Below are 13,831 nucleotides of genomic sequence, written 5' to 3'. Positions count from 1 at the left end.
ACTTTCACTCATTATCATATTACTTTCACTCATTATCAAAAATAGTCTGTCAGTCACGGTGTTAACGAACATCACTGATTTGTACGCCTATAACGCTCCCCACTGTCATTGCGGGTAGGTTGGCATTTATGTCAACGACGACAGTTACCGAACGGCGACAAAGGCCCAGTTCCCAGAACCAGACAAAAAATAAAAAATAAGTTTGCAGACTACACAGAACTTTAAAAACTATGAATTAAACAACTTCTTTACCTTGATTACATTCCCTTGCTGCACACCATTTCTTCACCAGTATACGATTTAAGGAGTACTCTTCGCTTGTCATATCTAGGATAAACTTTCGCTGTGTCTTCATCCAGAAGAAATACTATTATTAGTTGAAATAACATACCACAGGTAACATCAGAATCCATAAGGATCACACGCAGTATTTATATTTAAATCAGATTCACTATGTTTATTTTATATTGTTTCTTCGAAATAGTTTTTTATAATTTTACAGTATTACCTAAATGTAAGGATAGTTAGGAGGAAAATAACAAGTTCTCTTATAATGTGACGTATTTATTATAAAAATGTTATTTCCACACACATATGGCAAGAAACAAATAAATCAATGTGAAGGATGAGCTTACATATTTTTTATAAGATTTTGAATTCTTGGCTGAATAGTAGAAAATGCGCAACGTAAATCATTGGCAATACTGAGTTTGCTTCTAAGCTTATTTTTTATCGCCACTACCGCTGAAAATGCTCTTCAGCACAAATAAGTGCTTGAAAATGGTAAATATAGTTTCAGTGCTTGTTCTGCTGTGCTGGGATACACCGTGAGATATTTCACCCAAAATAAAGGCTTATCCATCTTCTCAAAGTCATGCTTCGCTGAAGAATCATTTTTAATTTCTAAGACTTCCTCTTGTAGTCTGTCTGGCAACACATCCACGTCAACGTGAAATGGATCCGTCGCTAACCTATAATAAATTTTATCATCACAACTGTTAGGGAAGTATCGTTCGAATTCATCAATGAGGTGCTGCAAATGGTTCGATATTTTACTCTTAGTATCAGTATCCTTAAAGTCGTTTTGAAATAGGGCTTTTTCCAGGATTCCAAACAATCTGGGAAAACAGGAATAATTGCAGGCTAAAATTTTACGTTTCCATAGTTGCATCTTATCAGTAAACGCTTTGATGGCATCCCGATGAAAAATTACGTTTGACTCTCCACTTTGTAATTTCAAATTCAATGTGTTTAAATATTAAAAAATATCTGACAGATAAGCCAATGCAACATGAACTCCGGGCTTTCTAAATTCCACATACAATTAGGTTGTTTGTTATTTTCCAAAAACTGCATCACTTCGTCTCGAAGTTCAAATAATCTTCCTAGCATATTTCCTTTTGAGACCCAGCGCACTTCTGTATGAAGTAAAAGTGTTTTATACTCTGCTCCCAAGTCTTCACAAAGAGCCGTAAATAACCTGGAATTTAGATCACACTTTTTAATATGATTCACGATTTTTATGTACAATTTCAAGACATCATTGAGTTCCTTTGGAAGTGTCTTGGCTGCCAATGTTTGACGGTGTATTACACAGTGGATAGCAGTAACACCAGTTTTTTTTTCTCTAATCATCTGCACGAATCCTGAGCGACATCCAAGCATTGATGGGGCGCCGTCTGTACATACGCCTATCAGTTTCTGCCATGATAACTCATTTTTACAAAAGAATTCGGAGACGACTGCCATTATATGAATTGCTTTTGAAGTTGTCTTTAACTCTTTAGAAAACAGCAACTCTTCTTTAATTGCTTCATTTTCTATATAGCGAACGAAAGCTAGCAGTTAGTAACAATTCGCAACATCGGTACTCTCGCTAACTGTAATGCAAAAAACTGCGATAGTTTGACGGCCGTAACTAACTGATTTTGTATGTCTTCGGCCATATCATCAATCCGACGTTTCACAGTATTGTTGGAAAGCGGTAAGTGTGAAAGTTTTTGTTTACTTTCTGACCCAAGAACGATATCAGCATCTTTCAACAAACAGGGTTTGACTAGTGACTCTCCGATAATATGACTTTTCTTGGTCCTTGAAATAAGTAGTGATAACTCATACTAGGATTCTAGTACCTTTTCTAATGTCTGAGCGAAGGATCCAGCAGTATCCAACTTCATCCGTTTCAAATTATCACATTTTGCGGCAAAAAATTCCTTCGGCTTCTCTTTCAGTGCACCATGCTTTGCCCACAAATGGCGTTCCAGACGAGAACGTCTCATGGAATCATTGCTCAATACCTCATTGCAAATAATACATTGCGGCTGGTCAACACCATTTTTTTGTATAGAAGCAAAACCGTATTTGATATAATCATCATTATATTTACGTTTTTTCACGACACTCATGGGGAAGTAAAAAGAAAACAAGAAGTTAACAGTATAATTTCGCACTAACACTGATTTTACTGAGGCACAACTGTGAAAGATTCAACGCGATTTCAGCAAAATCCAATACATCAGATGTGTCAACAACTGCAAGCAACCAACTGAAATAAAAAAAAAGCTACTGTCATCTGTCGGCACCTCAGATGACTGCCTGTGAGGAGTGGGGTGAAGAACGGGGAAGCCCAGCCGCAGCGCAGGTAGTCAGTGCACCGTCTGTCTGCAACCTGGTGGCCGAGCAGGGCTCTTGCTGGGAGAAACGGGCTTGTCCTGGATTAGGGCGGAAACAGCCCACAGGCACCCTAAGAATTTGGTACCTGTTCAGCGGTGCTGTTCTGAGCAGTGCAGCCTGGGGTTTAATGCGAAAATCATTTTCGTGCACCTATCTTTCGTTACTTATAAACGAAACGTTACAAGTTTTGAGATAACATCAATGAATTGGTTGTCAAATTTCACAGCAATTAAGTAAGGTCATGGATACTCCTCACACATCGCTTGAAATTGTGCACAGTGCCAAGCAGTTATCTCTGTACCCGTACCAAAAGAAGCCATTGTCGCAGCAAAGAACGTACACTGATTTCAAACGAAATTATGCCGTATTTCAAAAAGGCAGAAGAAAAATAACTGTTTTGTCAGATAAGTAATCCGAATGAAAGAGCTGTAGTACTGCCCGTTCGAAAAAAAATAGCCTCACTAATGGACTTCATTGTCTACCTAGCTGGGTTATGTTTCATTGTTAGCAGTCACTACAATGTTTCCAGAACGGCGTGAAGTACTCTGTTTAGAACGAACACTTGTACTAGTTTCGCATTCACGTCGTGCACATTTTTCTGGTGACAAAGGGCATAACCCTGGCGACCAAATTACGAACCCGCCAGTTCATTGGAAGCCTATACAGTCTATTAAAGTCACTGTAATCGCATCACATGGGGATCCACGGGTTGACAGAGTAATAAAACGGCATTTTTGCAGTTACGCAGTATAAGTGATTATTACTGTGATGAACATAGCCTACTACGGCTAAAAGTTATAACATGATTACGTTCAGTTGACGTGTACAATTGTACGGAATATTTAATACCTGGCTTTTCTGTTTCCCAATTGTCAGAAGTAAGTTGTTTACTAATCTAATATATTAGAATTAACGCATATCGCCTTCATAATTTTGAGAGTTTCTGTGTGTGACATTCTAAACGCGATCTTCAAAAGCTGTAAGTTCTAGGATAGGTTATTGAGATAGGATTGCGGGAAGTGGGACGCCAAACGATTGCATTTAGCCCATAATCTATCATTAATATCTGCACATTCATTTTTATTAAAATATCGATATTAAAAAGAAGTATTAGGTTTATAGCGCTAACTCCACCCGCGCCCCCCTTGCAACATCATCACGCCCCCCCCCCCCCCAGGGGGGCGCGCCCCTCAGTTTGGGAACCTCTGTATAGATGGTCCGCTGCTCGTGGTCCCGCGGTAGCGTTCTCGCTTCCCGAGCACGAGGTTCCCGGGTTCGATTCCCGGCGGGGTCAGGGATTTTTCCTGCCTCGAGATGACTGGGTGTTGTAGTGTCGTATTCATCATTATCATTCATCCCCATTACGGTCGGAAGAAGGCAATGGCAAACCACCTCCACTAGGACCTTGCCTAGTGCGGCGGTGCGGGTCTCCCGCATCGTTCCCCTACCCTCCGTCTCGGAGTATGGAACTGCATCATCATCATCATCATCACAGATGGATAGATGGTACGCGCGAGCAAAACGAACACCCTCCCTCCCCTTCTCCTAGGGCGGGCTACCTCAACTTCCGCAATGTCGGAAAATGTAGTATATGCTTGATTGGACGAGGTCACATTTTTTTGCTCATAGAAGATAGAAGAAAATACGTATCGTGGCAGTATGCTTGGGTTCAGGTCAACCCATATCTTGGTCTCCAAGGTCACGTGACATCAATCGTCTAGATTTTTCTGTCTGTCTTGAGTACAGCACTCCTGCCAATACGTCTGAAGAACTGGAGTAGTGCATAGTACAGTATTGTCAACATGTACGATATGGTCCGGAGATGTTTGAAAGAATTCGTACTCATTGCAGAGAAGTATCAGTATCGCCTCCAAATGTGAGAACGACACTAGGAATACCCCCTTTCAGAGGCACGAGTATAGAGTAAATTATAACAAATAAATAGCCTAAGTGGTATTGTACTTCTTGTTAAGATTAGGCTTGGGCGAAATCGCAGCCCAGTGAGATGTATTCCTCATTGGAAAGTAATACTAACAGGGAAAAAATTGATTTTGAAATCTGGCAGCTCGTAACCACACATTCGCGACTGTCTCACAATTGGCTCGTTCGCGATACCAGGTTTGCTTGTATTATCGTATACCTGAATTACCGTATACCTGAATTACCGTATACCTGAATTACCGTATACCTGAATTACCGTATACCTGAATTACCGTATACCTGAATTACCGTATACCTGAATTACCGTATACCTGAATTACCGTATACCTGAATTACCGTATACCTGAATTACCGTATACCTGAATTACCGTATACCTGAATTATCGTATACTTTCGTCCTACTGATTGTGATACACCCTTTATGTAAATTTTTCACTTTGACGCCTCTACAATTTTTCAACTCGTGTGTGTGGCACGTCTCTGTTTGGCGCCGCAAGTAGCCTCTTGCGTTGCTTGGACCATTGACCAGCAAATAAGACAAGTGGTTTTAAAGCCTTCGCTGTATTGTCACTAAGTCATCTTGTCTGCGAGTTTCCCTCGCATCTCTGTTCGTACATGCTTTTGTATGATAGAAATTTTCTCTTCAAACACAGTACGAGCATTAACTATTGTACGGACTGGGGAAAACATGGTTTTGCTTTACACAAAGAGAAGCGTTAATTGCAAACGAATTAACACACTCGTAGCCGAACGCATGTCATTCTCCGGGTTGGCTCACAGTCGTTCTGCCCTCAGGGATAGTGAACCTTCTGTACCTAATGCCCACTTTTGTATCTCTGTTAGTGGTAAAATTCTCTAACTGCCCACTGGTTCCACACTAATCGTGATTTATAGAGTAGTGAAATTGCTTTACTTCATAAAATTTATACAGCAGATCTGCAGCAAGGTATAACACATAATAATAATCACTTACCAAATGCTTTTTTCAAAATTTTATGAAAAGCTAATAAATATGTTTTAAAAATTCCTACTACCGACCATGACAGTTGGAACGCCCGCTATTGGGTGAAAGGTATCGTGATGACCACCGCTGGTACACCGGAATTTCTGTGGAAGATTTAGCGCAAATGTTAACATTTGTCTTCCAGAAAGTACGCTTCCGATAGCCCCTGTTTAACACTGAAGAAACAGCAGGGTTTATGCCATTCGTTAAGTTGTTGTTCCTACTTCCTATGTTTTTGTCTTCTTCTGTCTCGTTGTCTCCTCCTCTTCCTTCTCCTTCTTGCGTTTCGTCGACGACGCTGCCGCCATCTGGTGGTGGCAACGGTTGTGACGGTACTCGTGTGTGTCGCACAGCTTTAACAGAAGTCCGTGTGTTCCAGGCGTCCGAGCGGAAGCTGCCGCCGCCCCGCAGCAGGCAGTGCACGCCCAGGGAGCTGCTGATGGAGTCCATCAAGCGCGGCTGCCACCTGCGGCCGTCCCTGTCCCACCTCAAGAAGAGGAGTGAGTACCTGCCTGCCTACCTTACTTAGCACACACGCAGGGAACGAGTCACGTTATCTCTCTCATATGTGCTGTGTGTTGGATAGTCATCCGCCAACTTTTCCTCTTTTGATCTACATACACTTGGTACACTTGGTGCACAGTTCAAATGTATTAGCGGAACATTTTTATGAAAGTCATTTACAGTAGCTGTGCAAAATAAGGTCCTATTTTTATGCCATTAAAACACACACACACATACACACACACACACACGCACACACACGCACACACACACACACACACACACACACACACACACACACACACACACACACACGTCAGTTCTAGTTGCTACACCACGAAGATGTGCTACAGACGCGAAATTTAACCAACAGTAAGAAGATGCTGTGATTTGCAAATGATTAGCTTTTCAGAGCATTCAAACAAGGTTGGCGCCGGTGGCTACACCTACAACGTGCTGATGTGAGGAAAGTTTCCAACCGATTTCTCATTCACAAACAGCAGTTGACCGGCTTTGCCTGGTGAAACGTTGTTGTGATGCCTCGTGGAAGGAGGAGAAATGCGTACCATCACGTTTCCGGCTTTGGGAGAGGTCGTATTGTAGCCTATCGCGATTGCGGTTTATCGTATCGCGACATCGCTGCTCGCGTTGGTCGAGATCCAGTGACTATTAGCAGAATATGGAATCGGTGGGTTCAGGAGGGTAATGCGGAACGCCGTGCTGGATCCCAACGGCCTCATATCACTAGCAGTCGAGATGACAGGCATCTTATCCACGTGGCTGTAACGGATCGTGCAGCCACGTCTCGATCCCTGAGTCAACAGTTGGGGCATTTGCAAGACAACAACCATCTGCACGAACAGTTCGACGACGTTTGCAGCAGCATGGACTATCAGCTCGGAGACCATGGCTGCGGTTACCCTAAGCGCTGCATCAAAGACAGGAGCGCCTGCGATGGTGAACTCAGAGACGAACCTGAGTGCACGAATGGCAAAACGTCATTTTTTCGGATGAATCCAGGTTCTGTTTACAGCATCATGATGGTCGCGTCCGTGTTTGGCGACATCGCGGTGAACGCACATTGGAAGCGTGTATTCGTCATCGCCATACTGGCGTATGACCCGGCGTGATGGTATGGGGTACCATTGGTTACACGTCTGTCACCTCTTGTTCGCATTGACGGCACTTTGAAAAGTGGACGTTACATTTCATATGTGTTACGACCCATGGCACTATCCTTCATTCGATTCCTGCGAAACCCTACATTTCAGCAGGATAATGCACGACTGCATGTTGCAGGTCCTGTACGGGCTTTTCTGGATACAGAAAATGTTCGACTACTGCCCTGGCCAGCACATTCTCCAGATCTCTCACCAATTGAAAACGTCTAGTCAATGGTGGCCGAGCAACTGGCTCGCCACAGTACGCCAGTCATTACTCTTGATGAACTGTGGTATCGTGTTGAAGCTCCATGGGCAGCTGTACGTGTATAAACACCATCAAAGCTCTGCTTGACTGAATGCCCAGGCGTATCAAGGCCGTTATTACGGCCAGAGGTGGTTGTTCTGGGTACTGATTTCTCAGTATCTATGCTCCCAAATTTCGTGAAAATGTAATCACATGTCAGTTCTAGTATAATATATTTGTCCAATGAATACCCGTTTATCATCTGCATTTCTTCTTGGTGTAGCAATTTTAATGGCCGGTAGTGTAAGTACCCTCCAGTTAGTGTGTGGATTCTAATAATTTTTATAACAGTTTTCTTTTGCAGTAGTTTTGTGGGCGGAATCCCCTTCTGTAGTACGTTTCCTTAGGCATACTTGATGCGGTATTCACTTCACGAGGTCAGGCCACGACGTCCGCATCCCGCATTTACTCCAGACTTTGTACACTTTCAGGAGTCCACTAGGACATAATACGCAACAAGGCGTACTACTTCGACGATTTCAAGAAGTCGCAGGACAATTTTTACGCTCCCGTGATGCACTGGTGCGTTGTGACCCTGAGCACAAGATGGCGGCAGTCGTGTGACAAGCGTTCAAGCTCCGTAATCGATGAATCACTGGATCGTGTCCCGTTCCTGTTGTTTTTAATTTATATTTTTTCAACACTAGTCATATTATTTCATACATACTTCATTTCAAAAGCAATATGATGAAAAGACACGCGTATTAGCATAAATTTTTGTTGTTTTCAGTAGTTTTGGGTTTTATACTAGTTCTTATTATCACAACAGATATTACATTTGTGATTATCGACAAGTAAACACCCAAAGACATGAAGTTTTCCTGAAACAGTACACCTGTGGTGAATTCCGAAATCCCTTATACCTGCAATTGTGTAAGGTACCGAGAACTGCTCTGCACCTGGTCACTTCAATCTGCAGACACGGGTTTCAAGGACGAGGCACGGGCTTGCAAGGCCTAAGTCAAACAACTATAAACAAAAGTGTCAATAACTTCATTAAATAATACAATGAGTTACAAAATGCCAGAATATGAGGGTAATTTACGATTAATCGTTGGATGTGCTTTCTATTTTACAGGTTGCAGGATGGTACTCATATTTTTCATACAGACACGGAAAACAAATTAAAACGTCAACGACCATATCGAATGAACGCAGTTTTTTCGCATACTCAAGGAATCTTCAGAATTTCTACGGAAAGACAAAGCTTGTCGGCATTTTCAAAAACCTGTTTTTCTTCCGTCAATTTGGTTCCAAACCATGCGCAACACTACATTTTCTTAAATATAGGTACCGAGAATTGGGGATGTACGATTTAATGTAGTTTAATTGCATCTAAAAGAGCAGGAGTTTACTTTTCTTTGTCAATTTAATATGAGCAAGCGTGAAGGCGCTTGATAAAGTTTCTAACTTGTCTATAGAAATAAGTGGCATAATATTTGCTTTAATAATAAAAATTAGTAAACAGCTAAATAACATGGGAAATGTAATAAAAGTTCGTGCAAATACACGTATCTTTCTATCGTATTACCTTTCAAATATAAGTGGGATGCGACCCAGTGATCCACCGATTACGGAGCTTGAACCCTAACCACATGACCAGCGCCAGCTCGTGCCCAGCTTCGTACGTCTTACTGTTTGCCCATTAGGTTGTCCTAATTGAATATTAAATGTGTACAAAGCCTGAAGTAAATCCGTGATCTGAACGTTGTGGCCTCCCCTGGTCAGTAATTTTTCTTTGTGAGGTGCGATATGATTACTCCACAAACTCCAACGTATCGCCATTATGGCCTGACAAGGGATAGCTTCCAGCCGGCAGAATAAAAAATAAATGAAGAAAAGATGATGCACACAAGTCAGACCTCATATCAACAAAGTGTGCTGCATTTCGTTATCTGCAAATAAATTGCTGTTAATAATTTCCTGTTTTTGAGAATATATTAAGAGTCCTGCATTAGCTCTCGGAGCTGCAGCGAAGTGTGGTATGTTTGGAAATGCGTTTTGAGAAAGCAGCTGTACTGTGCAGTCATGAAGACACTGAATTCACATTAGAAATTACGGCGGTTAGGATGCACCTCCGACCCTCCACATTTAGATTTTCGGTGCTTTCCCTAAATTACTTAGGCCATATGACGGAATGGTATCTATGGTATCTTTGAAAAGGGCACAGTCAGTTTTCTTCCCACATTAGAGCCAGTGCTAGATCGCTATTGACCACGTCGTCGACGGGACGCTACACACTCAGCTTCCTTTCTTATGAGAAGATCCAGTGAGGAATGTTATATTTAGAAATGGGTTACGCGAGAACATATTTGCTTGGCAAACTTTATGTGGGAACCCTCTTGCAGGTAAGTTCTAACAAATTTTAGTGCTATTATCAAGTACAGCTTTGTGTCGCACGATTCCAGTTGTTAAATAAGTATAATAATATTCTTTGTATCACGTGAAATATTAGCGAGGATGCCTGGAAGTATATATTCATAGTACTGCCAGCTAATTGGTCGTTGGCATGCGCTGAGGGTTTTGGGAGTCGGAGCTAAATACCGTATGTTGCTGTGTTTTTCGTTTGGTTTCCTTTTAATCTAAGTACCTTAACTTTCCAGTCTCTGGGAAATTGCATTCTGCACAATTCCATAACTCTTGTCTCTGAAGCTAACGCAATTACCAGTAATTTACAACTGAAATGTGATTATGCTCTAGTGACCGTGGCTTCCTTTGATGGGTGGCCGCGGTACGAGATGGCAGCTCTGTCGCCATGGCACACTCCGACATCTGGTGAGCGCTCCGGCAACTGGTAGCGACTTCAAGCAGTAGATCGTTTAGGCGCCAGTTCCTCCAATACCTGAGATCTATTGTAGCATTGTATTTACGGCAGGCAAAATAAAACTAGACTCCACATAAAGAAGGTCTTGTAGTTATGAGTAGCTGCTCTAAATCTCTAGACTGTTAGTCATTTTGGAGGTTACATAACTTCAAATTTAGCGTAACGTGTGTACTTCACCTAAAACTTGTTAGTAGCAAATCGCTCATTAGTAGCACGCCTTTACAAAAAGAAAACCCGCGTTCTGTTGCAGAAGTTAGTCGCATATAGTGAGCAGAAAGCCGAATAGCTGATTTTTAAAAACTATACTAGTTTCGGGAAATGACCAAAATATTTTATCTAGTTTTGTATATGACTATTTTCCGAGAGTAGACATCGTGTCGTGTACTGTGATCCTAGAAGTATTAGTGACTATGACGTAGCAGAAGCATGCGTAGTTGAATAAACCACGTATTTTTTCATGAACTTAGTTTGTTTATTACGTTAGCCTATATATACTATTATTCCTACCATTCAAAGTACTTTCGTAATGATTTTTTTAGCTTGAATAGTTCTCTGAAATATTTGTGGTTAGTGCGTTGTTGATAATAGTTTTCACAAATATTGCTGCTTTAGATTTAGTTACAAAATTCATAAAGAATGACAGGTGAGTGCCGATTCCAAAGACTGATTCTATTTACTTTTTTGTGTCATAATAATGCAAACAAATTGATGTGTACAAAATTGTTATTACGCACGTTAACACCAGCAGCTTCGGACACGGAGGAGAAATCGATATTGCGTTTGAAGTACATATTAATTGAATACACTTGAAAAGATTTCTTACTACTTCAAGAAAATATCGCAGATAAAGATCTTAAACCATTCAGCGCAATAGTATCGTATCATATCCCAAGTCACCAAATAAATTAACATCTGGGCGGTTTATCGGTAATAGCTGAGAGTGCACTTAGCTTAATTTTTAAGTTACGTAAAGCAGATTACTTGAAGAAAGTAAGCTCTTCATGTTTTATTTATCGAATACTCTTAAAAATGTTATATATCCCAATTATTTGACTATTATGACTTCCTATAACTTTTTCGAAAAAGAAAGGCCCTAACAACTTCTGAAGATCTTACCATGGTTAATTAGCTATAAAGCCGCCTGTTAGCACTGCAGCTTGACTTCACTACACTGCTTATCGTGCACTGTTGTCCAATGCCATTTGGTTGACATCAAACTTCCATTATGGTCGACGCCTAATAATAATTTCCGCACAACTACGTCAGGCTTGTGCTTTATCATTCCATTAAGCAATCTGGGCATTTCTTGATGCGCTTGTAAGATAAAAGGCATTACGGCTGTTGAAAAGATTGTTTTTTCCGTCTATTTTATCTGGGTGAGCAAATAAAGCATTTGATTGATTACATGTTTGTAATTAATACACAAATCTGATACTATGACAAAGACAGACAATTTGCGAGAAATTACGGGACCTGTTGCGCGTAGTGTATGTATGGTGTACAAAAATACGGGTGATATTTATAATCTGAGAAAGATATTCTTCTTTAAAAGCAGTAAACAATCTCAAAATGTTGATAGTGTTATAATTTTATCCTTCGTGTGAAGTTCATAGCGATAATTCTTAGGAACATCGAGATATTCGAGTTTACTAAGCCTTCCGACCTGTGTTTCGCGAGCAGTTCGGAACCGTCATCGTACAAAAATCTTAACAGTTTCGCTGCAGATGCACACTAAAAAAATAATAGAGCAACTGATGAGTTGCAGATGTACATTACTATCTCTTACGAAACAAGTGTTCATGGTCCGAAGGTGAGCATAAGACATTGGGTCATGTTTTAGATAGCAAAATATTACGTTGAGACTATGTGTCCGAGAGGAAGCTGTGTGTCGTACAGGTACGAAGGAGAAAATCTGCGTTTTTTAAGCAGAAAAAGTTGTTTCAAAACAGAATACTCTCCTCGTACTTGAAATAATTACAGTTTGATAACTTCCTACACTAAAACCCCTGTGCAAATTATTACATTTTAAGCAGCATTGCTTGCCGTTTATTTTTTTCCTCTCAACGAACTACTATGTATCAGAAAAATAGTGATTACTGTGAGAGATTATTTGTTCTCGTAAAAGCTGTCCTAAAATAACTTGCGCGAATTAACTAGATAGTACGTCCGTTCTTTATAAATGCTATTTCTGATAGGTTTTCAACCTAAATAAATACCTGGTCAGCTTACAAACTGGATTCTCGGTTCTTGATAACGGTTGTTTTAATGGGGGAAAGCACTATACAGTCACCATCTCTCTCTCTCTCTCTCTCTCTCTCTCTCTCTCTCTCTCTCTCTGATCCTCGTCTTCCTAGCTCTGTCGAACCATCAACAGCTCATTCCATTTTCCCATGTGCTATTCCCCTCTGCTCTGCAGTAATTACACTAATTACTTAAGACGATCACAATAGGGCTTACCACAAGGAAGTGTACTTTCTCCCATCCTTTATAATGTGTACACTAATGACCAACCTATACCTCAAGATGCAAGACTGTTCGTATTTGCTGATGACACAGCTGTGGTGGTCCAGGGGTCCAATTTTGAAGCAACGTCTGGAAATCTCTCTAGAGCACTTGAAGAACTGGCTCAATACTACGACGCCAATCACCTCAAGCCAAACCCCGGTAAAACCCAAGTATGTGCTTTCCATCTGCGCAATAGAGATGCTGGAGTTGAGCTCGACGTTACATGGCAAGGTAAGAAGCTAAAGCACTGCCCAATACCTAAATACCTTGGGGTTGTACTTGACAGAACGCTTTCCTTCAAGCAGCATTGCCAAAACATCAAGGCTAAAGTCTGCTCCAGGAATAACATCATCCGCGGGCTGACAAACTATGAATGGGGAGCTGAACCATCAGTACTGAGAACATCAGCACTTGCTCTGTGTGTTTCTGCAGCAGACTATGCAGCGCCATTATGGGAAGCATCTGCACATGCTAAACAGGTTGATGTAAGTGTAAATGAGACAATGCGAATTGTTACAGGCTGTCTCAGACCCACACCAACGGGTAATTTGTACCTACATGCTAGAATTGCCCCATCCAAGATCAGAAGGCAGGTGGCAGCAGACGCTGAGAGAACAAAGAAAGAAACAGATTCTCGACACCCACTGAATGGGCACGTCACTCAGGCTCGGTGGCTTAAGTCTAGAAATAGCTTTATTGCAAGAACCAAGATCCTTGACGGTTCACAGGAAGATAATAGAGTCCGTAAATGGGAGAATGAACAAACCGCACTACAGATAATACCAAAAGAGCAAATGGCACCTGGAAACAAACTTCTTTATACAGTGTGGAGAACACTAAATAGGCTGAGGGGTGGTGTACCCAGATGCGAAACTAATCTGTGCAAGTGGGGACTGCTGACTAACGATGACGAC

General features: G+C 41.3%; 1 protein-coding gene across 3 annotated transcripts in view; it reads left to right on the top strand.

Moving 5' to 3' along the window:
* Positions 1-13,831, top strand: part of LOC126480722 (protein spire) — a 797,250-nt gene that overhangs the window by 541,713 nt on the left and 241,706 nt on the right. For all 3 annotated transcript variants that reach the window (XM_050103982.1, XM_050103983.1, XM_050103984.1), the window contains one exon: positions 5,997-6,117. In XM_050103982.1, the coding sequence (XP_049959939.1) occupies positions 5,997-6,117 (121 nt within the window). The remainder of the gene's footprint in view (positions 1-5,996; positions 6,118-13,831) is intronic.

The sequence above is a fragment of the Schistocerca serialis genome, chromosome 5 (genome assembly GCF_023864345.2).
Source record: "Schistocerca serialis cubense isolate TAMUIC-IGC-003099 chromosome 5, iqSchSeri2.2, whole genome shotgun sequence".
NCBI classification, from domain to species: domain Eukaryota; kingdom Metazoa; phylum Arthropoda; class Insecta; order Orthoptera; family Acrididae; genus Schistocerca; species Schistocerca serialis.
Note: the sequence above shows the minus strand (reverse complement) of the source record. Positions and strands in the feature narration are given on the sequence as shown.